This window comes from Chlorocebus sabaeus, chromosome 22 (assembly GCF_047675955.1).
Source record: "Chlorocebus sabaeus isolate Y175 chromosome 22, mChlSab1.0.hap1, whole genome shotgun sequence".
Classification (NCBI taxonomy): Eukaryota; Metazoa; Chordata; class Mammalia; order Primates; family Cercopithecidae; genus Chlorocebus; species Chlorocebus sabaeus.
Window position 1 is genome coordinate 74,297,955 of NC_132925.1, and position 22,559 is coordinate 74,320,513.

General features: G+C 40.7%; 1 protein-coding gene across 19 annotated transcripts in view; it reads left to right on the plus strand.

Moving 5' to 3' along the window:
- MAGI1 (membrane associated guanylate kinase, WW and PDZ domain containing 1) overlaps nucleotides 1-22,559 on the plus strand; it is a 675,347-nt gene that overhangs the window by 533,205 nt on the left and 119,583 nt on the right. For all 19 annotated transcript variants that reach the window (XM_073009956.1, XM_007984898.3, XM_007984906.3 and 16 more), the window contains exons 3-4: nucleotides 646-765; nucleotides 15,363-15,569. In XM_073009956.1, the coding sequence (XP_072866057.1) occupies nucleotides 646-765; nucleotides 15,363-15,569 (327 nt within the window). The remainder of the gene's footprint in view (nucleotides 1-645; nucleotides 766-15,362; nucleotides 15,570-22,559) is intronic.

Sequence of the window (22,559 nt, forward strand, 5' to 3'; positions counted from 1 at the left end):
GTGTCCTTTCTTCCTAGTCAGAATTCATGGATGGTCTCTTTTTGCCAAACATATTAATTACATGAGGAGCAGCAGCATTTTAATCGCTGGGAGATGTCCAACTACAGCTCTTGGGCAGTCAGATTTCTCTAGTGATGTGTTTATGCAGCAGGTGTCATTTTCTTTAAAGGGCTTTGGAACTTGCCAGTTGTATTGAGGAACACAAGAATTTCAAGACCTGTGATAAAAACACAGACCCCTTAGGATCTGAGCTTAAGGTGGATACGTTTTTAGTATTTACTAGAGTCCTAAAAGCTGCTGACTGTGAATGTTGTCTGTATAAAATCCAGTTCAACTTTTCTATTCAGTGCATTGTCAAAAATGGTATGAAACTCTCTCTAGGTGACCCAGCTGTGCTTGTTTTTCTCTCTCTCCCATTTGGGTTTCCCAGGCACTAGAGTGTGGAAGTGAGAATGCTATTGTGTTGTGTTAAAGAAGTTGTGTTAGAAAGAAGTTGCCTTTACTATGTCCCTGTCTGGACAGATGAGGCGGCAGAGTCTTAGGTACGCCAGCTTACTAAACAGGTTATTTTAATTACACCTGGATGTGGAACTTCCTGTTTTAGTTGACTGATGGTTTGTTGTGCCTTTGTATTTTCTGCTACAGGCACAACCCGATCTCCCAGAGAAGGAGAGGTGCCTGGCGTGGACTATAACTTTCTGACTGTGAAGGAGTTCTTGGACCTCGAGCAGAGCGGGACTCTTCTGGAAGTCGGCACCTATGAAGGTGAGTTACTTGTACGGCAGCATAAAAAGCTTCTCTCCTGGGTACTTCAGAGGAGCCCAGAGCCATGCGGGCAAAAAGGTTTTGTGGAATCAGGAGGTCTAAACAAATAACAGGAGATTGCAGTTCACTTTAATATGACGAATAATAGATAAAGTCTGTGGAATAAGGCTTTGTGGAGCTCTTTAAAAATAGTTTTTGTTTTTCTCTAGGAGTTTTCTTTTTTAATTTACCTATTCAAGTGTGCGGGTGTGTTTTGTTTTTTAATATGGACATGTGTGGTATTAGAAAAGAAGGAAGAATCATGGTTAATCACAAAATGTGACCCTATAAGTAGTGTTGTTTTAATCTTGAAGAAATAAAATGTCACTTTCCTACTGATTGTGATTTAATGTATTTTTATGTGATTCATAAAGCAAACTATTTTTGTTTGTTTGTTTGTTTGTTTGTTTTGAGACGGAGTCTCACTCTGTCGCCCAGGTTGGAGTGCAGTGGCATGATCTCGGCTCACTGCAAGCTCCGCCTCCCAGGTTCACGCCATTTCCCTGCCTCAGCCTCCCGAATAGCTGGAACTACAGGCGTCCGTCACCTCGCCCAGCTGATTTTTGTATTTTTAGTAGAAACGTGATTTCATTGTGTTAGCCAGGATGATCTCAATCTCCTGACCTCGTGATCCGCCCTCCTCGGCCTCCCAAAGTGCTGGGATTACAGGAAAGCAAATTATTTTTAAAATATTTACTTAAGTAATCTGCATATACCTGTCTCCCACCTGCCTAATTTAGGATTCAATATTATAAATAATCTGATTACTCTTCTGAAGTTGATGTCAATACAGACATGCATGTGCATGTGCATATATCCATGTGTGCATGCATGTTGTATGGATATTCCCATTTCTTCCCTGTTTTCTCCAAAAGGTAGTATACAGTACATGCTGTTTGGTACCTTGTTCTTTTTGTTTAACAGTATGTCTTAATAGGTCATTGCAATTCGGTAATAAAGCACTTCTGGTTTTCTTCTTTTTGAAATATAATTATAAAAATTATGTTTCCTTTGTATGGGCATACCATAATTTATTTAACCACTTCCCTCTGAACAAATATTTGAGTCAATTTCAATGTTTCATATTTCTAAACACTGCTGAGTTGAATGACATGAATGTATCATTTCACATAGGTGCAAACATATCCATAGGATCAGATCCCATTGCTGGGTCAAAGCCGAATGTGGTGGAAAAAAGTCATGTTTTTCTGAAAACAGTATTATAGCTTGATTACTTCTTGGAGTGTTATTATTGTTTGAGGCAGAAATGGCGCAATCATACTGTTAACTAGGACAGATTATTAACTTGGTCAAGTTATTATGTGTATGTCTTTACTAACTCTTTAAAATTTGGATTTATTAGGCATTCACAGGAACATTTTAAAGATTAGGCATAAACATAAAGGGTAAATACAAAGTAGATTATTATTTTATTAGGGACATTCTAGCTTTAATGTGATAATTGCTCCTGTTATGGTGACTAACAGTCATATCATGATCATGAATCTTAAAGATGCTGTTTCTGGTTTGATATTCTTTGGAGAAGGGGAGGAGCATTGTCTTTGTACATACTGCTCGTTTCCAAATTGTGAATATACAGTAGACAGGGTATATTAATCAAACTCCTGCTCATGAAGTCAGGAATTTTTATTTGTTTGTTTTTGAGTATTGCTAACTATCAGTTGGCTTAGTTTCCTGAAACTACATGTTGGGATGTGACTGGGTGGCTGGTGGGCTGGGCAGGAGTCCGAGAATAATCGAGGTCTAGGAGTGTATAGAGGGAAGGGAGGGGGACTGCGGGAAGGTACAAGGAGCTTCTTCAACTTGTTTTCAGCATGCTGTCCTCACATGTTGTACATGTGAATTGAGCTAAAACTTCAGTGGCCATGGATAGAGCATGTGTGACTCCTCTTTGGTTAGCAGAGAGAGAATTGTCCTCCTCTGAAATCAGTTATGCCCATCTGGGGGGCTTCAGTCATCAAATATACAAAACATCTATTTGCATTTTTGGAGAGGCTGGGGTAGGAGTGTTTGTACAAAGCAAAAGGGGATTGGGTCGGACAGGAAAAACTTGTGATTTAGGCTCCAATTTAACTTGAAAGATGGCAAGTAAACTCGCTTTATTCAATGTTAATGAAACAAATGATATATAGGTAGAGTCAGTTCTTTTTCTCATTTAATTTTATCATTGCAACAGAGGCAGCTATTATCTTCACTGAATTTTTAGATGGAGACACTGAAGCCAAGTGGCATTAAATAACTTTTTCAGAGTTGCACAGCCAGTTCTAGAATGCTAGAACAGGAACCAAACCCAGCTCAATGTGACTCTCAGATCCTACACTCTTTCCTAAAAACCCCAAGAATATCCTAGATGTAACTAAAAAGCTAAGGAAAGTAGCCATTAGTACGTGAAGCTAACTTCCTTGTGTATAGCAACAGAGAAATGTTTTTCAGAAAATGTCTGATTGTCTTATAGAAAATGGTGCCTTTGTGAGTGTTGCATCGTTATTTCGGAACTGGAATTTTCTTAGGTGCAGGATTAATCTTTTCCACTTCTAACCCATTTGACTGTGCAGTGTTCTTCAACCTTTGGCCTATTAGCAATGAAATTTCCCTACCACATGAGATGGCTCATAAGTTTTTTATTTGAAACAGAGTCTCACTCTGTCGCCCAGGCTGGAGTACAGTGGCACAATCTCGGCTCACTGCAACCTCCGTCTCCCGTGTTCAAGGGATTCTCCTACCTCAGCCTCCTAATTAGCTGGAACTACAGGTGCATGCCACTGTGCCCGGCTAAGGTTTTATATTTTTAGTAGAGATGGGGTTTCACTGGGTTGGCCAGGATGGTCTCAGTCTCATGACTTCGTGATCTGCCTGCCTCGACCTCCCATGGTGCTGGGATTACAGGCATGAGCCACCGTGCCTACAATTTTTTGGAACTGACCCGAGTATACTATATTGACTCTTAAAAACTGAGAGCCAAATGGAATGTTTATTAAATGCCATATGCCCTCAGAGGAGTAGGGCTGGAAAGACATTTAGAGAACTTTCTCTGTCTTTGCCTCTCCTGGATAAGTCCCTTGATGGTGGCTGCTGTCTATTGGTGGACACTAACAAGCTTGCAAGCCCTACTGTCACACTGCCTGAGTTTGATTCTCAGCCCTTTTGCATTGAGCTGTGTGCCCTCCGGCAAGTTACTTAATGCTCCGTGTCTCCGTTTTCCCATTGGTAAAATTAGGATAATAATAGTGCTTCCTCAGAGGTAGGGCTAAATGAGACAATAATTGGAAAGGGCTTAGCAGAATATCTGACACATGTAAGCTCTCCATCAGCGTTAGCTCTTGTATTTACACGCACCTAGTTCTAAATTGCTCCCGTAGTGGATCCCTTTCCTCTCTACTAGTCAGTAAACCAGCAGATTTGCCAGTGAAATGTCTTTATTTACTTCCCAGGTACTCACCTTATTTTTTACCCTCCTGAAATTGCTTTCTCCACACCTCTACTGGTTCCAGAGAGGAAAAGTCTACCACAACAACACAAAGCACTCTTTAAAGCACGACATGTATGAATGTTTAAGTAACAGTAATAAGCGTACATGATGGAATAGTTCCTACAGTAAAAGACTTAAAACTAGCTAAGTCCTAGTTGCTCCCCCTCTTCCATATAGGTAACCATTATTAAAGATGCTAGTGCAAATGTCCGGAAAACTTATATGTACGCAGCATATATGTATATCTTGTTTATTTCACTCTGTTATTGCCCTTTGCCCTTAACACAGCTTGGAGATCTTTCCACATTACCCCATACAGTTTCACCTCATTCTTTATAAATGCTGCATAGTATCCCAGTGAATAAGTGTGTGTGTGTATGTGTGTGTGTATATACACACACACACACAATGAGTATCCCAGTGAATGAGTGTGTGTGTATGTATGTGTGTGTGTGTATGTATGTGTGTGTGTGTGTGTGTGTGTGTGTATAAAACTTTTTTAACCAGCCCTCTGCAGATGGACATTTTAAATGTCCCCTGCCTTACCTCCCCCTTCTGTTTTTGGTGGTGGTGTTATAAACAATGCTTCAGGTATCTTGTTATACAATTATGAGCATAACTGTAGGGTAAATTTCTGGTAGCCCAGTTTTAAAGCAAGCCTTTTAATGCATATATAATTTATTTCAACAAGTATTTATTGAGCATTTATTTCAGGCCAATAATCTCTTCTTAGTTCACATGGTAAACCAAGGATAGAGCTGGGATTCAAATTCAGGTACTCTGGCTGCAGAGTCTATACTCTTCCCCCGCTCAGTCTTGTGAGGCGGATTAAACATAAACAATTTTGTTGGGCATGGTGGCTGACACCTATAATCCCAGCACTTTGGGAGGCTGAGGTGGGAGGATTGCTTGAGCTCAGGAGCTCACAGCCAGCGTGGGCAACATGGCAAAGCCCATCTCTACAAAAAAAAAAAAAAAATACAAAAAATGAGCCAGGCATGGTGGCATGTACCTGTAGTCCCAGCTACTTGGGAGGCTGAGGTGGGAGAATCACCTGATCCTGGGAAGTTCGAGGTTGCAGTGAGCCACGATCACACCACTGCACTCCAGCCTGGGCAACAGGAGTGAGACTGTATAATATATGAACGAATGAATGTAAACAATTTTAAGAAAAGTGATGAGTGGGCCGGGTGTGGTGGCTCACACCTGTAATCCTAGCACTTTGGGAGGCCGAGGCGGGCGGATCATTTTAGGTCAGGAATTCGAGACAAGCCTGGCCAACATGGTGAAACCCCCTCTCTACCAAAAAAAAAATACAAAAATTAGCTGGGCTTGGTGGTGCATGCCTATAGTCCCAGCTACTTGGGAGGCTGAGGTGGGAGAATCACTTGAACCCAAGAGGCAGATGTTGCAGTGAGCTGAGATTGTGCCACTGCACTCCAGCCTGAGTGACAAAGTGAGACCCTGTCTCAAAAAACAAAAAAAAAAGAAAAAAGAAAAGTGATGAGTGTTCTGAGAGAAACTACACAGCGCTCCAGAAGCTTATAGGAAGGGCACACCATTTCATCTAGTTTTGGCAGACACCCTGGAGGAGGCGAAACTATGTGAGGACTATGTTTCTGCCACTCTGGGTCAGGTGAGAGGCTGGGAGATGGTGTTTGAGTTTAGTAGTAGGCATGGGTGGTGGGACCTGAATCCACAGAGAGTGATGTAATGATGAACCAAGAGAGGGTTAGAAGGGTGGCTTCTAGAAAGGGAGGCGGGGAAGCAAGCACACCCTGTTTCCCTTAGAACCACTGCTGTCCCATAGGAACTTCTTTCCTTGCTGGTAATGTTCAATATTCTGTACTGTCCAGTACGGCAGCCAGTAGCCACCTGTGGCTCTTGTGATTGAGAAACCGAGTTTTAAATTAACTTTAATTCAATATAAACTCATTTAAATGTAAGTAGCCACACATGGCTGGTGGCTCCAGTTTTAGAGTCAAAGCTTCTGAAAGGAAGGTTAAGGACCTGCTCAGCAAGATCTTCTCTGTCCTCACAACTGACTTCACAAAGCAAAGCATGTCTTAAGAGTTAAGCTCCTTTCAAAAAGAACCATCATTTTGATCCTCCCAAAGAGGATGTTATGCAAAGGAATGATGATCTTCTTTTGTGGATACATTCTTTGACAGGCAAGATGCAGACAAATAGAGTGAACCAGTGAAGCCTCAAGGCCCCGTAACCTTCAGAATTCTCTTTCAAGCCCAATATTTGCTTGATTGAGATTGGTAGGGATGTAGGACTTTACAGCTGGAACTGCAGTAAAGTTAGTTTCTTCAGATAATAGAACTGAGATCCAGAGAGAGCTTGGTTTAAGATACTGCAAGGAATTAGGAACATAGCCTGGCCAAATGTTACAGGACTGGGATGCTTTTATTTCCCTGTTGCCTGAAAAGTAATGCTTCTTTTGTAGCCTCAGTTACTAGTTTGTGAGTTCATTCATTTATTTATTAAAGATAAAATGCTGAACAAAAGCAGATATGGTTGTGGTCACTGTCTTTATGGGTCTTAACTGTCTAGTGGACAAGACACATTATTTAAATAAAGAAATAAATATCAAATTTTAAGTGTACAAAGGTCTTTAAAGGAGACCGTAAGATGGGGAGAGTGGATGTCTATGGAATTGAGAAAAGGTACCCCTGTAGAAGTAGTAATTGAAGTGAGGTCTGATGGGTGAGCTGGAGTTAGGTTGCTGGATTTAGCAAATAAAAACACAGAACACCCTGTTTTGCATATCATCTGGCAACACCAGTTGGAGTTGGCTTTGGACCACATTGGTGATGGTGGTGGTAAATAGTCAGCTGAATCTAGAGATATTTGTGTGAAAAGCTGAATTTGTTAATGTATTGATTATTGTGAGAAGGAGGTAGAAAAGACAGATGATGGTAATCCTGCTAAGATGACTCCTAGTTTCTGTCTTCTATAACTAGATAGATAGTGGTACCATTTGTGAAAATTAAAAAATACTAGAATTGGGGTAGGTTTGACGGGCAGAGGCTCCATCCTGAAACTTTCTATCCCCCACCCAGCAACTGTAACGCTGAGAGTTGCATATACTCCCAGCAGAGTAGAGCCCCTTCCTAGCTATGTAAGGAATCTGATTATCACCCCTCACAAGGCATAGAAGTTATTAGTAGAGTTTGTCATTGATTTCCACTTTATAATTTGAACCAGCTCCTCATTCTGCCACTGAACAGAATTGGCATCAAAGCAAGGCAAAGAAGACAAGAATAAGCACATCTTTCCAACTTGGGCCAACTTCCTAATTGTGGCATCAAGCTAATTTATTTGATATGGTGCTTAAAATAAGTCAGCGGAACCATTTCCCTTTTCCCTTGCTTTTCTTGTTTGTCTGTTGACATTTTTGCTCTGCAACACAGGTCACTGCCTCAGCCAGCCCTTGGGACTTCTCTAGGAGAGAGTTTACAAGGAATGAACTGTTCAGTGGAGGGTGAGGGTCCAGACATGGCTGTTTTGCAAATGCCTCTGTGTAGAAGAGGCTGATTACACACTTTGGGCATTGCAAAGGTTTTCCTTCCGCGTAGAAGTGCCGTGCCAGGGTGACATTTCAAACTGGAGTTATGGGTTGCATATTAATTAGGAAGAGGATGTCAGCATTCAGTAATGTTGTTGTTTCGCTTCCTAGAAGGTCTGCAAAAAGGCAGCTGCCAATGGTTTAATTTTTGGGGACACAGAGGTAAAACGGGGTGAAGAGAGTTCTTGTTTCTGGTTAAAGAAAACGAGACTGTCTGGAGTCCTGTTCTTTGGCAGGCCCTAGAAGCAGTCTGTTGTGATGAGCTCTGTTGGCAAACTCTGCCGTGGAATGTTCTCTGTTGGTAATGAAAGTGACCAGATGAAATCTGTGCTATAATTGACTGTTCTTCTGCTTATGAAGATGGGGAGGCTGGAGAAGCTTTCTTTAATTCCCTGCTTAGAGATCCCCAAAGATTCTTGGAGTTAAAAGCATAGATGTCAGAGACAGACTAATCTGTGTTTAAATGCCAGTCATCATTTTTGACTTGTGTGAATATCAGTTTCTTTATGTGAAAATGGGAATATTGATGCTTTTTTTTTTCTGTAAGATTGTTTATGAAGATTAGAATAAGTGAATATATGGGCAGTGACAATCGGTGCACAATAAATGTAACTTTAAAAAATGTTGTTATTTGAATATATGTTTTGATAATACACTCTTCTACACGTTAACCCTATTATCTGTCTACAACATCAGGCCTGACTGGAGACTGCCAGAGTTTATTATAGGCTAACATTGTGCCAGGCACAGTGCTGGGTGCTTTATACACATTGTCTAATTTAATCTTGACAAAAACCCTATTAGGTTGCCATGATTTTTGTCTTTATCCTATGTGAACTGAGGCTGAAGACAGAGAGGTCCCTTATGTCACTCAGGGTCATAAAGCTCTTATATTGTCCTCTTTGATCTGGTATTAGAAGCCAAATGGCACTGGCAAGGACAAACTGCTAATTATAGGACAGTGGTGTATTGTCCTTCTGTGCGTGAACATCGTATTTTTGTAGGGTGGGGCAGGTAGGAAAAGGAAGAGTAAAAAGAAAGGATTGCAGTTTTGTGAAGGAACTATCGTGTGCTGAGCAAGCAAGTAGCAAAGTGAAGTGAGGCAGATCTTGGTAATTCAGATGTAATTGATGGACTGGAAAGAAAGTGTTGTGAGTCATGCTATTAAAAACTGGATCCACAATACAGGTTTTTAGGAGGATCCCAGGCTGGAATTCATGTGCACGCTCTGCACTTATTCATTTACTCATTCTGCAGTGAATTACTGGGTAATAGTATGTGCCTGGCACGGTGTCAGGCCTGAGAACACAGTGGTACTCAAAATCGGATGTGGCCCCTGGCCTCTTGGAGCTTATAGTCTAGAGGTGAAGACTGGTACTAAATAATTAAACAGTCTGCTATGTACAATAAAGGGCATTAGGAAGGGGAGGTACATGGTTCCTTGAGAACATATAAGAACTGATAAGGACAGCTTTGATCTAGTCTTTGGGGTCAGAGATACTGTTGCTGAGGATAAGCAGGCAGTAACAGGGTGAGGAGCAGAGGGAGGAGTGAGTGCAAGAGCTATGAAGTGGGGAAGGGGGCACAGTTTACATGCTGGGGGGCCGAAAGGCAACCAGTGAGGTCAAAGCAAAAAGAACAAGGTGAAGGCAATCAGGACAAGTGCTTGGAGAGTGGGCCTGGGGCAGACCACTCAGGACCTTGAGGCCAAGGCAAAATCAGATATGCTGGATGTCCATGTATTCATGTACTCTATACATATTTGCAATATACATAAAGAAAGTAAGGTTTTTGTACCCCTCCCCCCCCAAAAAAAACCATTTTTGCCCCCTTAGGGGTCATATTGCCCCGGTTAAAAATGCATGCTGTAGATTCCCAGCCATGGGTGGTCACTACCATCCTGTTCTCGGGCTTATTTTCAAAAGCTTGTGTCGTAGGAAGAAGACAGGCAAGTACCCCCAATTCCCACCCCCATCTACCCTGGACCAGCCATGTAACTCCATGGCAGGCGTTTCTGCCACTTTGGGCCTCTATGTTTGTCGTCTGCAAAAGAGGAATGATTTTCTCTCTCCCAAATGGCTTTGCTACACAAACAGTGATCCATGGATCTCAGGCTCACCCTGATCATTATTTAATGTAATTTAATTGTTTGCACATTGAAGCTTGACAAAACTGATGTATGCCATATAGAATGATTGCGAAGATGATGTTTCAGTCCAATTTTTACTTTGTATTTCCCATGCTTGGCATTAAAAAGGTTCTCTGTAAGGAAATGAATGAATAAATGAATGAATAGTAAATTTGTATAATTTGAAAGCCACACAGATTTGGTTCATCCTAGCTTAAATTCCAGGGTTACAATCCTCCTTAAATATTTTATAAAGCTCTAAAAATTGATTTGCAGTACCTATTACTTTTTAAATGTGTGTCAGAAAAATATTTTTTTTGGCTTTTGTCCTGGCCAGAGATTGTGCTCCTTAATTAAGGGCAACAATGGCTTCCTCTTAAGTCCTCCTTTGCCCTCCGCTTTCCTCCCTGGCCGCCCTCCCTGTTGAGTTTTGTTGTAGAACCAGTTCTGAAAATAGCAGCAGAGAGAACAAGTTTCCACTTGGGAGGGAGCCCAGCCACTGCAGGAAACGTGTGTTGGATAACGCAGAGCCTGTGGGACAATCAGGCACACGGCTCCTAGACACTGTGCAGCCTACCAAGTGATAGCCCCAATTAAGTTTTTAATCACTTATAATTTTTCAGATGATTTTTATTTAATACCATTAAGTAGCGCATATTGTCTGTGAGGTTTGTGTTTCTACATGGCTAGACATTGTAAGGTTTGTGTTTCTGCTATGGCTAGACTTTGCTTGATTGTGACAAGAGTGCAAACCTTTGCAGAAGGTGGAGTGTTTCTGGAAGGTTAGAGTCATGAACTCAAATGCCTGAGGGGCCAGACAGTTCAGGTAAGAGGGGGAATAGTCTGCGTAGAGGCAGAGAAGATCAGTGGTGACTGTGGCAAACTGGAGCATACGTGACCCATCCTGCCCATTGCTGCACGGTAAGGACAGTTCGCAGCAGAATAAGACAGAGTTGAAATAAGACAGCCAGAGTTTTTGTCCAAAAGCCCAGGGCCAAAAGCAAGTCCTCCAAAAATCAATTCACTCAAAGGCTAATCTGTGAATTAGTGAGGACTCTTTGAAGCTTGAGGTTTTCTTACATCTACTCATGCCTCTGCTCATGCCCCTGTATCTGCCCATGCCCGTGCATTGCCGCAGCCTTAGGGCACTGTTCTAGATGGGGTCCAAGATCTTAGTCTGCCAAGGGTCAGGCAAAACCAAGAGGGGGAGCAAAAATGTCTCTGCAGAAATCCTTGATTTAGTATGTTCATGTGAATTGGCTTTAGACACATACTTGCTTTTCAACGTCCCCTATAAGAGATGGAGTCCCTAGAACCAGACTTTACACTTTGTCAAGCAGGGAATCCAGACTTCAACTAGAAGCTTTCTAATTTAAAATGTTGGTCACTAATCCAAATTATTTTAGAACAGTGGTGTATAAAGTTTGAACACTCTGCAGTTAGAAAACCACTAGACAGAAACTTTTCTATAAAGGTTGTAGGTTTCAGTGTGGGAAATAAGAAATAGTGGAGAGATTTGGATAATACCAACACCGTCTCATATTTAACACCTTATAGTTTACAGAGTACCTTTGAAAACTCTGCGTTAGTTAACTGTCACAATCCTATGAGGTTGCTACAGCTGGTGCTACCATTCCCATTTCACAGAGAAAGTACTAGAGAGACTGAGTGTAGAAGACTTGGTTATTTGGTTATTGACAGGTTTGCTTGCTTAGTGCTCAGTTACCATGTGTGGCACTTTGGATACGTGATCTCTTTGATCCTCAAAACAATGTAGTATGGGTGTCATTTTAAAGATAGGAAACGTGCAATAGCAACTTTAGGTAGCATTTATCTACCCTCATCATAGTGGCAGACTTCAGCATAGGTTAAAGGCAGACCATCTCATTTTGTCCTCCTAACAGCTATTCTAGGTGTAAACTAGGTTCTCTTAGAATCCCAAGTTAAAGGAGGACAAAGACTTGCCCAGAGTCCCACAGCTAGTTAGTTAGTAGTGGGCTTTCAACTCTGAGCTGTCTCTTCCAAGCCTTTTACCCCATGATATGGTGTGCCAAGGCTCTGCAGTGTTGCTCATGGGCCACTCATTAGATTAAAGCCAGTGAAATTGCTTATGTTTGACAGTTTATATCTTCTACAACAGCAATTTCATATGGTTCAACCTAATATTATCTACTTTATCTGCCTCCACTCAATGTTAAACTAATTTTCAGAAACGGGAAACCATTGCAAACAAGTGGATTTTTCTGGGTTGTATGTAGTTGCATTGACAAATCTGCTAATCATTTATTAACTTAAGAAAGATTTTGAACTTGAAAAGTGAGGATGGGTACCTAATGGAAAATCCACACGTATATGTCAAATTTAAGTGGAACTTTTATTTTCCAAGCACTTATTATTTCTGCCATAAATGCAGATGTTAAAGTTTTAATTGACTTTAAATGATTAATAATTTTATGAATGCTACTTCAGTTTAATGGCACTGAAACTGAGTGATATGGTTAGGAAATTATACATATAAAAATTATGAGGGAGGGGTTCCACGTCTTTCAGTAGAAGTTTCTTATTTATAGACATTAGCCTGAGTTTAACATCTGACTCGAAAATGTACATGATGTCTTGATATAATAATGATTATAAGGAATGAAAATTAAATTCACTAGAGCCTAGTCTCTCTCCTTTTTTTCCTCACTGTGCAGATTATTTTTAAAATAGTTAACGATCGTACTTTCCTAAACTTCACTAGATAGTCTTCAGTTAATGAGAAAGTTAACAGTTTGGCCTAGTTACTTACACCTTCAGTGAAGGCATGAGACATCCTTTGATACAGCCTCCATAGAAATGCAAGATTAAGTGCATTTCTTGGTTGACACATGTGCTAATTTCTTCTTTGCTCGAGTGTTAGCCCCTAAAGACACGTGTGAGATGCCTTTCTTCAAGCTGATTCTACTCAATTCCAGCGCCTTTAAGTTGAAAACCTGAAAGAAGATTTTTGAAGATATGGATAGATTACTTCCTATGAAAACACTTGAGTGATTGAGTTGAATATAAGCCACCAGAATGTTCATATCAGGTTTCTACCTGGCACCCTTTAAATTTGAACATGGTGCTCTTTCATGTACTGCATTTAAAAAATGTGTATGTTGAGTTTTCCTGCTGATACAGACTATTACACTCCTCTCAAAGAAAATGGGTGTGTGTCTCTATACATTTTGATGATTCAAAAAACGTTTTTAAAAACTATTAAACCTTTTTCTCTTAAAAAAGAAACCTTATTGCCAGGTGTGGTGGCTCATGCCTGTAATCCCAGCATTTTGGAAGGCTGAGGCAGGTGGATCACCTTAGGTCAGGAGTTCCAAACCAGCCTGGCAACATGGTGAAATCCTGTCTCTACTAAAAATACAAAAAAGTTAGCCAGGCATGGTGGTGCATGCCTGTAGCTCCAGCTGCTTGGGAGGCTGAGACTGTAGAATCGCTTGAACCTGGGAGGTGGAGGTTGCAGTGAGCCAAGATAGTGCCATTGCACTCCAGCCTGGGTGATGGAGCAAGACTCCATCTCAAAAAAAAAAAAAAAAAAAGAAATCTTATTGATAAGAATAAAGCCCAATAGAAGCAATTTTTTTTTTTTTTTTTTTTTTTTTTTTGAGACAGGATCTAGTTCTGTCACCCAGGCTGGAGTGCAGTGGCACAATCTCTGCTCACTGCATCCTCGACTTCCCAGGCTCAAGAAATCCTTCCCTCTTCAGCACCCCTGAAGTACCTGGGACTACGAGAGAGTACCACCAAGCCCAGCTAATTTTTGTATATTTTTTAGAGACGGGTTTTACCATATTGCCCAGGCTGGTCTTGAACCCCTGAACTCAGGTGGTTAGCCTGCCTCAGCCTCCCAGTGTGCTGGGATTACAAGCATGATCTGCTGTACCCTGCTGAGAAATGAATTCTTTATCTCTATATCTCATGAAGACCAGGCTATTACTGTCTCCTTTTGCGTGTTTTTTTTTTTTTTTCTTTTGGTGCTTGTGTAATAAAATGTGTTTCTTATGTAGCTATGTACTGAGGTTAGACAATGGGGTTGGATCCTTGGGAAGAAAGAGTGTGTATAGGATTTATTGTTATTTACAAATTCTGCTTTACTAAGCAGAGAATTACAAACATTAGTTAGGATTTATTCAGTATCTCAAAATCATTTCCTATCTTCCTGGCCTTGTTCTGAAAGATGCGAAGTGGTAAATGGAGCGATGACATTCTAAGGTTGATGTCTTTTATCATGTAGCCACTGAATATTATTGTTATCAACTGTGTTTTTCAAACTTTGATCTTGATGAACCACCCTTTATGATTTTGTTCATATGGAGAACACGTATTATTTATTTAATGTTATCTTTAAAATAACTTTTAAAAAATAGCTTACTTTTTAACTTTTCGAAAGGAAACTCTTATTACTACCATCACTGTTATGTATTCAGCTGATTAATTTATTATTATATAAAACTGTCTTTTTAAACTTCAAGTGAAAAATAAGTCAATTTTTTAAAATATTGCTTTTTTTCTTAAATTCTAAAGGCAAACTTTGTATTGCTATCATAACTTACCAGTGAGATTTCTCTATGGCAAATTAAAAATATATGTTATCTATTAAAATAAAATTAAAATGTAAAAATCTATTTATGTACAAGTGAGAATCACATAGCACACTATAGAGGGACCTAAATCAAACTGGGAAAGAGTGGCTGAAAGTGAAGATGGGCCACTACTGGAAGAGTGACCCATACTGGGTGCCACCATTGACACAGGGTTTTCTGTTAAAACTTGGCAAGGGTTTGTTCCTACCCCTCACGACTCTGAGAGTCAAGCCTGCCATTCAGCTAAAGAGGCGCCACGTGGGGTTTACTGTCTTCCTTTTTAAATATTGCCCTGGTTCCCTCTTGACGAGTCCCCTTATTAACGGAAGGTGACCTCAACTTTTTAGGCCTGTAAGGATGCCGGCAGTAATGAATTTTTTATCTTCTGTGAGTCTTGCTCTAAATTGGATTCAGCATTATGCTGGTGCATATATGTAAAAAGATGACCAACTGATATTCAAATGTAATGAGGAGGAAGGTTTACTATTCAGCATAGCCTCCTTTGTTTTTAGCCCTAGTAGGTTCTTTGCACTAAAACAATACAGCTTTCCTCTTCCCATCTGAAATCACTGTGTCTAGCTGGATAGGAAAGACATCTTTTCTAACCCACTCCAGAAATAAAATACAGTTTGTTCTGGTTTTCTAGTTTAATTTTTTTTAATGTGACTAGAGATTTGGATGTGAAGTCTTAAAAAAAAAACAAAGTATTCCTTTTGAAACATGCAAATGTGTCTCTCCATCACCTAGGAAACTATTATGGGACACCCAAGCCTCCTAGCCAGCCAGTCAGTGGGAAAGTGATCACGACGGATGCCTTGCAAAGCCTTCAGTCTGGCTCTAAGCAGTCGACCCCGAAGCGAACCAAGTCCTACAATGATATGCAAAATGCTGGCATAGTCCATGCGGAGAATGAGGAGGAGGATGACATTCCTGAAATGAACAGCAGCTTTACAGGTAAAGGTCAGACCATGTTGCCCTCAGTGGACCTGGGGAAGGGATGACAAGGAGGCTTTTGCATACAGTTTTGAAAAGGATGCTGTTCTCAAGAGGGATTTTGTAGGGTCGCCAAAATTCAAACTTGGACCACACAGTGCTTGCAGAAGAGATGGTCCTTTCCCTGGTCTTCTTTTCATGCCCCTTTACGGGAATATTTTAACTTCACCAGAATACCTTAAAGGAGCTGGGGGTGAATGTATGAAGAAGGAAAATGAGAAATCAGCATGGTTTCTTTCTCTTCAAAATCATATATGTGTATAAATAGCTGTATTTTGTTCATTGATTTTTTTTTGAGGGGGGAACTTGCAGCATCTCTATCATTATGGCTGATTGCTATGAAGCAAAATATGAGAATGTGTTTTATCAGTGTAATGTCAGTTGATGCTGTACAGAAGGCCAGCAGGACCCTCTTATATCTTTGAAAGCAGAGATATAATGGAAGGATATTATGTGCTCCGTTAACTTATGCAAAATTGCTATATCCCTTAAAAGGGGGAAAGATGGAAAAGTAAAATTCTAATATTATATCCTATATATGCATTCTATATTATATAGCCTATGTATTACTGGCTATATATATATTTTATCTATATTCAGGGCTGTCTACCTCTGAGCTTAAGTATGTTGTATTTTATGAAGGATTTATTATTATTATTATTATTATTATACTTTAAGTTCTAGGGTACATGTGCACAACGTAATTGTGAAGGGATTTTCAAGGACAAGGCCTTTGGGTAAGGCCATACAGGCTGATTACTGCACAACTCCAGGGGGCACCATTCACAGGGTATAATGTGTGTTCCCTGGAGGGCAGAGGTTGCAGTGAGCCGAGATTGCACCACTGCACTCTGGCCCAGGTGACAGAACAAGATTCTGTCTCAAAAAATATAAATAAATGAAATAATAATAATAATAATAATAATAATAATAATAATAATAATGTTGTGTGTTCCTTGGGTTAGTGCAGTGACCCAGAAGAGCTCAAGAATATTTTTTACTATATGAGGATTTGACCTTACACAGTAGCTCCAAATGTAACAACTGAATAAGATAGGAGTAACTTCAGTCTATAGTGTTGTGCATTAGAAGAACACCTTGTTTCTTTTGTTGTTCCTGTACTTAAATATTGTATTTAATATTTTAGAGTTATAGCTATGAATAAGTTATCCATTTTCAACATATGAGATTATCCTCTCCCATAGTGGCCTTTTCTCACATTACCATACTTTGGTTATTGATTAGCATCAGCCCTGGGGAAGGGAGAGATTACTAGACTGTTTTCCCCTGTGCTGCCAACTCTTAACAGTATATTTAGGAAAAGTTTGTTATTTATGAATGCTGTCTGCAACCTGTATGGGCCTCACTGAGGTTTTTAAAATTTATTAACTAAGCTCAGAAGCCTACATTTTATCAAATGGCAATACAATTTTTTGGATGAGTTTATTGTTATAGCAACTGGATAGCCCAACATTTGTGCAAGAAGTGTCAGGTAAAGACAGAAGAGATTTGTTTGTTATCCTGGCTTGGCTCTTGGTAGTTGTCTTCTTAGGAACATTATGCCTAACTCGCCCATGTATAAAATGACTTGCTAGGATTAGGTCGTAATTTCTGAGTTTCCCCTTCTAGCTGTATGAATTTGACTCCATGGAAATTTCTTATTTTCTCAATTAGAATGGGTTAGGCCAGTGCCTGCCCTATAGTTGTATTATCTAGAAGAAATTTGCCACCTTGTACCTATGTTTTAATTGAAATCAGCTGATTTCATTCATTTAGGAATCTTCCATATGTTTATAGTAGCCCTTACCAAAATGAAAACAGATCATGAAAACATGTTAACATTTCTTTCAAATAATCTCATACTTTAATGCCTTGATATTTTGATAAATAAGAATAGCAAATGATGGTATAACCTAAACCATAATTGTGGTCACAGAAACAGAAGACCTTGGGGGTAGTGTGCAGCAAAACAGTACTGCCAAGCAGATTGGGTGGTCCCCAAGAAGCTTGTGTGCCTGTATTTGTCCTTCATTTATTAAATAGATTTTTTGGTAGAAATAAGGAACAAAGTAGAGGTGGTTGACTGTAAGTCTAGATGCAGTTTCCTATTTCTAACTACTATCAATCTCTCTCTAGAAGCCATGCCTCAGAAAATCTGACCCCATAAAATCCCCACTTGAAATCCTGGCATCTTAGAACAACTTGTGGGCCCAGATCATCATTGCCAAAGTCAGTCTGATGATTAGTTTCCACACAAAACAGAAAGCTAAGTGACACCTGATTGTGTTCCTCACGTTCTTGTCTGATACCAAGAAGGCCAGTAGGATGCACTGAGGAAAAAGTGGCCTTGAGATATGCACGTGATGGGACCTCTTCACAACGTATGGAGCATGTTGACTGTCCCCTCACTTATAACACTACACCTGCGACAGCTGACAATCTGTCATACGCTAACTCATGCTAGATGTTTCACATAATTAACACTACCCAGTCCATACGTATGTGAAACTATTGGTGTCAAAGCATTTCATATTCTGAACCACCTTAAAAAGGAATCCATCAGCCACTTTGCACGTAGAGTGACAGTGGCATAATGAGGTGTTGGCTCCTGCTTGGGCCAGCTATGATAAAGGCATGAGCATCATATCAAAATGTAGAAATACTATGGAGCCATTAAAATGATATTTACCAGGATATTTTTAATAACTTGCTGCTATTTCTCTCTTAGCTGCCTTTTGCTTGAGTCTTTTGAAGAAGGTTTGTCTCAATAACATGCCTAAGTACGCTGGGACTGTTTGCAGACAAAAGATCAGGGAGCCTACTGGCCAGAAGCATCCTGAGAAGGCAGCCCACCCCTCCTTTCTGCAGTCATTGATTAAGGCAGAAGCTGAGCAGTGGGCAGTCATCCCAGATGCTCACCGTGGAACTGACTATGAACACAAAGCAATGGGAGAGTCTTCTACAAATTATGCCCAAATTATGGGCCTAAAAAGAGTCCTTGAGAAAGAACACTTCCTATGTGGGCCTAATGAAGGTAGAGTTACACTGTTGGCCAAAGCACAGTTACATACACAAAGACTTTTGCAAAAATATTGTGTTTTTTAGAGACACCTTAGGAAGTGTGTAACAAGGGCGGGGCACAGTGGCTTATGCCTGTAATCCCAGCACTTTGGGAGACTGAGGCGGGCGGATCACCAGAGGTCAGGAGTTCAAGACCAGCCTGGCCAACATGGTGAAACTCTGTCTCTCCTAAAAATACAAAAATTAGCTGAGTATGGTAGCCGGTGCCTGTGATCCAAGTTACTCAGGAGGCCAAGGCAGGAGAATCACTTGAACCCCGGAGGCAGAGGTTGCAGTGAGCTGAGACTGTGCCGTTGCACTGCAGCCTGGGTGACAGAGTGAAACTCCCATCTCAAAAAAATAATAAAAATAAAAATAAATTTAAAAAACAAGAAAGAGAATGTGCAACAAATCACTACAACTAAAAAAACTAAAAAGTAACAGATTCATTCATGAACACCTCTGAGAGACATCAAAACATTACTTAATCATGTTTCTAGGCTTTTTTCTTCCACTAATCCCTGATATTCTTAAACATTAGGTTGCTGACACTTTTTTTTTTTTTTTTTTTTTTTTTTTTTGAGATGGAGTCTTGCTCAGTCTCCCAGGCTGAAGTGCAGTGGCCGGATCTCAGCTCACTGCAAGCTCTGCCTCCCGGGTTTACGCCATTCTCCTACATTAGCCTCCCAAGTAGCTGGGACTACAGGCGCGCACCACCTCGCCTGGCTGGTTTTTTGTTTTTTTTGTTTTTTTGTATTTTTTGGTAGAGATGAGGTTTCACCGTGTTAGCCGAGATGGTCTCAATCTCCCGACCTCGTGATCTGCCCGTCTACACTTTTTTTTTTTGAGACGGAGTCTCGCTCTGTCACTCAGGCGGGAGTGCGGTGGCGCTATCTTGGCTCACTGAGAGCTCCGCCTTCCGGGTTTACGCCATTCTCCTGCCTCAGCCTCCTGAGTAGCTGGGACTACAGGTGCCTGCCACCACGCCCAGCTAATATGTTTAGTAGAGACGGGGTTTCACCGTGTTAGCCAGGATGTTCTCGATACTCTGACCTCGTGATCCAACCGCCTCGGCCTTCCAAAGTGCTGGGATTACAGGCGTGAGCCACCTTGCCCAGCCTGACACTTCTTTTTTTGTTGGTAGACAGTGATAAAGCATTGCTTTGGAACGTTAAGAGATAATCATTCTATAAGATCTAATGTTTCTCAAATACGGACTATATGGCAAGCTCTTTGCTGAGTTCTTTATGCTTATACCAGGGAGGTCAAATACCTCGTCCAGTATCACAGAAGCAGTGAGGGAGGGTCAAAGCTGCCACTGCAACCCAGAAAGTCTGACTCCACACCTACTATGCTATTTGTGTTTTAAATCAAGTTCATCAGCTTTATGGAACCCCAAAGATTATGACTGGTTGTACACAGTGGGAGATACATATAAACCTGAAAGCATGTATAATTTAAAACGAACTTCAGAAATTTTCTTTGACTTGGCTTATGTTCTTGAAGTCACCTTTAAAAGTTCCCGCATGTGTCGGGGTGTGTGTGTGTGTATGTGTGTAAATACTTAGAAGCTTCTGATTTACTGTGAGTAAAACTGTCATTCATGTTCGTTTATGTTTTACAAACCATTTTTACATGTATCCCATAAGCCTCCTGAAAATCTTGAGAGAGAAGCAATCCAGATATTACCTTTCCGGTTTTGCAGATGAGAACCCTGAAGGACTGTGTACCTGTTACACCACTGAACAATGGGAAAACCAGGTTCCCTGTCTCCCCATTCCATCTTGTTCCAGTATTCCATTCTACCTGTCCTCTTTGGTTTCAGTGGTAACCTTTAGGAAGAAAGTGGTGGCAGTGCTTCTAAATCTTTGGTAAATTAAATGAAAGGCTTTGTTTGTTTGTTTGAGACAGGGTCTTGTTCTGTCACTCAGGCTGGAGTGCAGTGGCACAATCACAGCTCACTGCAGCTTCAACCTCCCAGGTTAAAGTGATTCTCCCACCTCAGCCTCCTTAGTAACTGGGGCTGTGGACACGTGCCACTACACCCAGCTAATTTTAAATTTTTTGTAGAGATGTGGTCTTGCTATGTTGCCTAAGCTAGTCTCAAATTCCTGGGCTCAAGCAGTCCTCCCTCCTCAGCCTCCTGAATAGCTGGGATTACAGGCACATGCCACCATGCCCAACAAAAGATTTTTTTGAAATCACAGCATGTGTCAAAGTCAAAGCCATGACTAAGGCTGTGAATTCTTGAGTCTGCCATATGTCTGTGCCAGCAACTCATTTTTGGACTTTCCATTTTCTTTCAGAGAATGAGATTCAGATTCTGTTGAGCTGAGAAGAAGATATAGAAAGCATATAAAATAAAAACAAATACTTGGATAATTTAAAGTAAGATCTAGTTATGGAGGGATTTTTTTTCCTCCAGGAAATTAAAATTACTGAGAAATTTTCCCAGAGATATTCCCTTCATGCAGTGTCTGAGAGGGAAGGACTTTTTTTTTTTTTTGTAAACATGTATACACTCAGTGTTAAATTGAGTGCATCTCGTTTCATATGTAGTGGCTCACCCATTGGCACTACCCTTTTCCTGTTATATCCAGTTTCTATTAAAATAGGTTAATTAAAATTTTTAAATGAAATTATTCTTTCTCCTTACCATTCTGACAGTTTGCTGTCTCCTAAGTGAAAAGTCAGTCACTGAGTTTGGACAGTTGTAGTTCCAGTAAGAGGTCTCAGTCCCAAGCACCCACTGAGTACGCCACAGGTACCAGGCACTTTGCATGTGTTAATTCTGTTCTCATGCCATGTACATTATGCCCATTTTACAGATCGAGAAATATGTGCTCAGAAAGGCAAAGCCGCACAGCTAGAAACAGACAAGACTATGATCTGTGGTCTGCTGTTATAACCTATCCTTTTTCTACCTATTTGTAACATATTTGCAGGCTGTGGGCCAGGTCTGGCCTGAAGACAAAATTAATCATAATTTTGATGAAGGTAGAGGTACTTTTGCTGCTGGCAGCTGCTTACTGTGGCTCACTATGTGCTAGACACTATTCTGAGTGCCTTATCCACTTAATCCTCCCCACAACTCCGTGAGATAGGGATTGTTTTTGTCCCCATTTTCCAGATGAACAAGTGAAGGCACACAAGGTTAAGTACTTTGCCCACATTAGTAAGTGGTAAAGCCAGGATTCAAACTCGGGTAGTGAGGCTCTCCGGGGTCAGTGCTCATAATCATGACCTTTCATTTTTCACTGGTGTCATACTGCATTATTTTTTAAAGAAATTATGATTGAAAACTTGGGAGATTTTACATAACAATACAGATTTCCAGCTTGTCTTGAAAAGTCAGAAGTTTGGCAACCCCAAGTCCACTCTCCTCCAGGGCACAAACTGTCTGGCACTGAGTGCCCAGCTCCCTTCAGCCCAGACCCACTCTCTACACATCTCATTTGCATCTCTGGCCTGGCACTGGTGCACGGAGGAGTGTGTAGCTGGAGACTGCCCCACTCTCTGCTCATTGGCTGCCGGCCACACCTGTCCTAGGAGCCAGAGGTTCTGGTGATTCTGGAACATGGCAGGTTCAAACCAAGAAAAGGGTAGGGTAATTCCCAACTGAAATTAGAACTTTTTAAACAATTGATTTTCTACATCATTTTTTCTTTTAGTTGGTAAGAGAACTCTTAGTGTCTTTGTCTTTAAAGTGTAGTTATTATACCACTGGAATCTTCATCACCTGGGTACTTTAAAAGTGTGCATTTTGGAACCTTACCCCAAACCTGTTTTCTGGAGGACAGAGCCAGAAATACGCATTTTAACAATCTCTCCAGGTGATTCTTTTATGCACTTAAGTGTGAAAAGTCTACTTTCCAAGATATGCCAGAAATG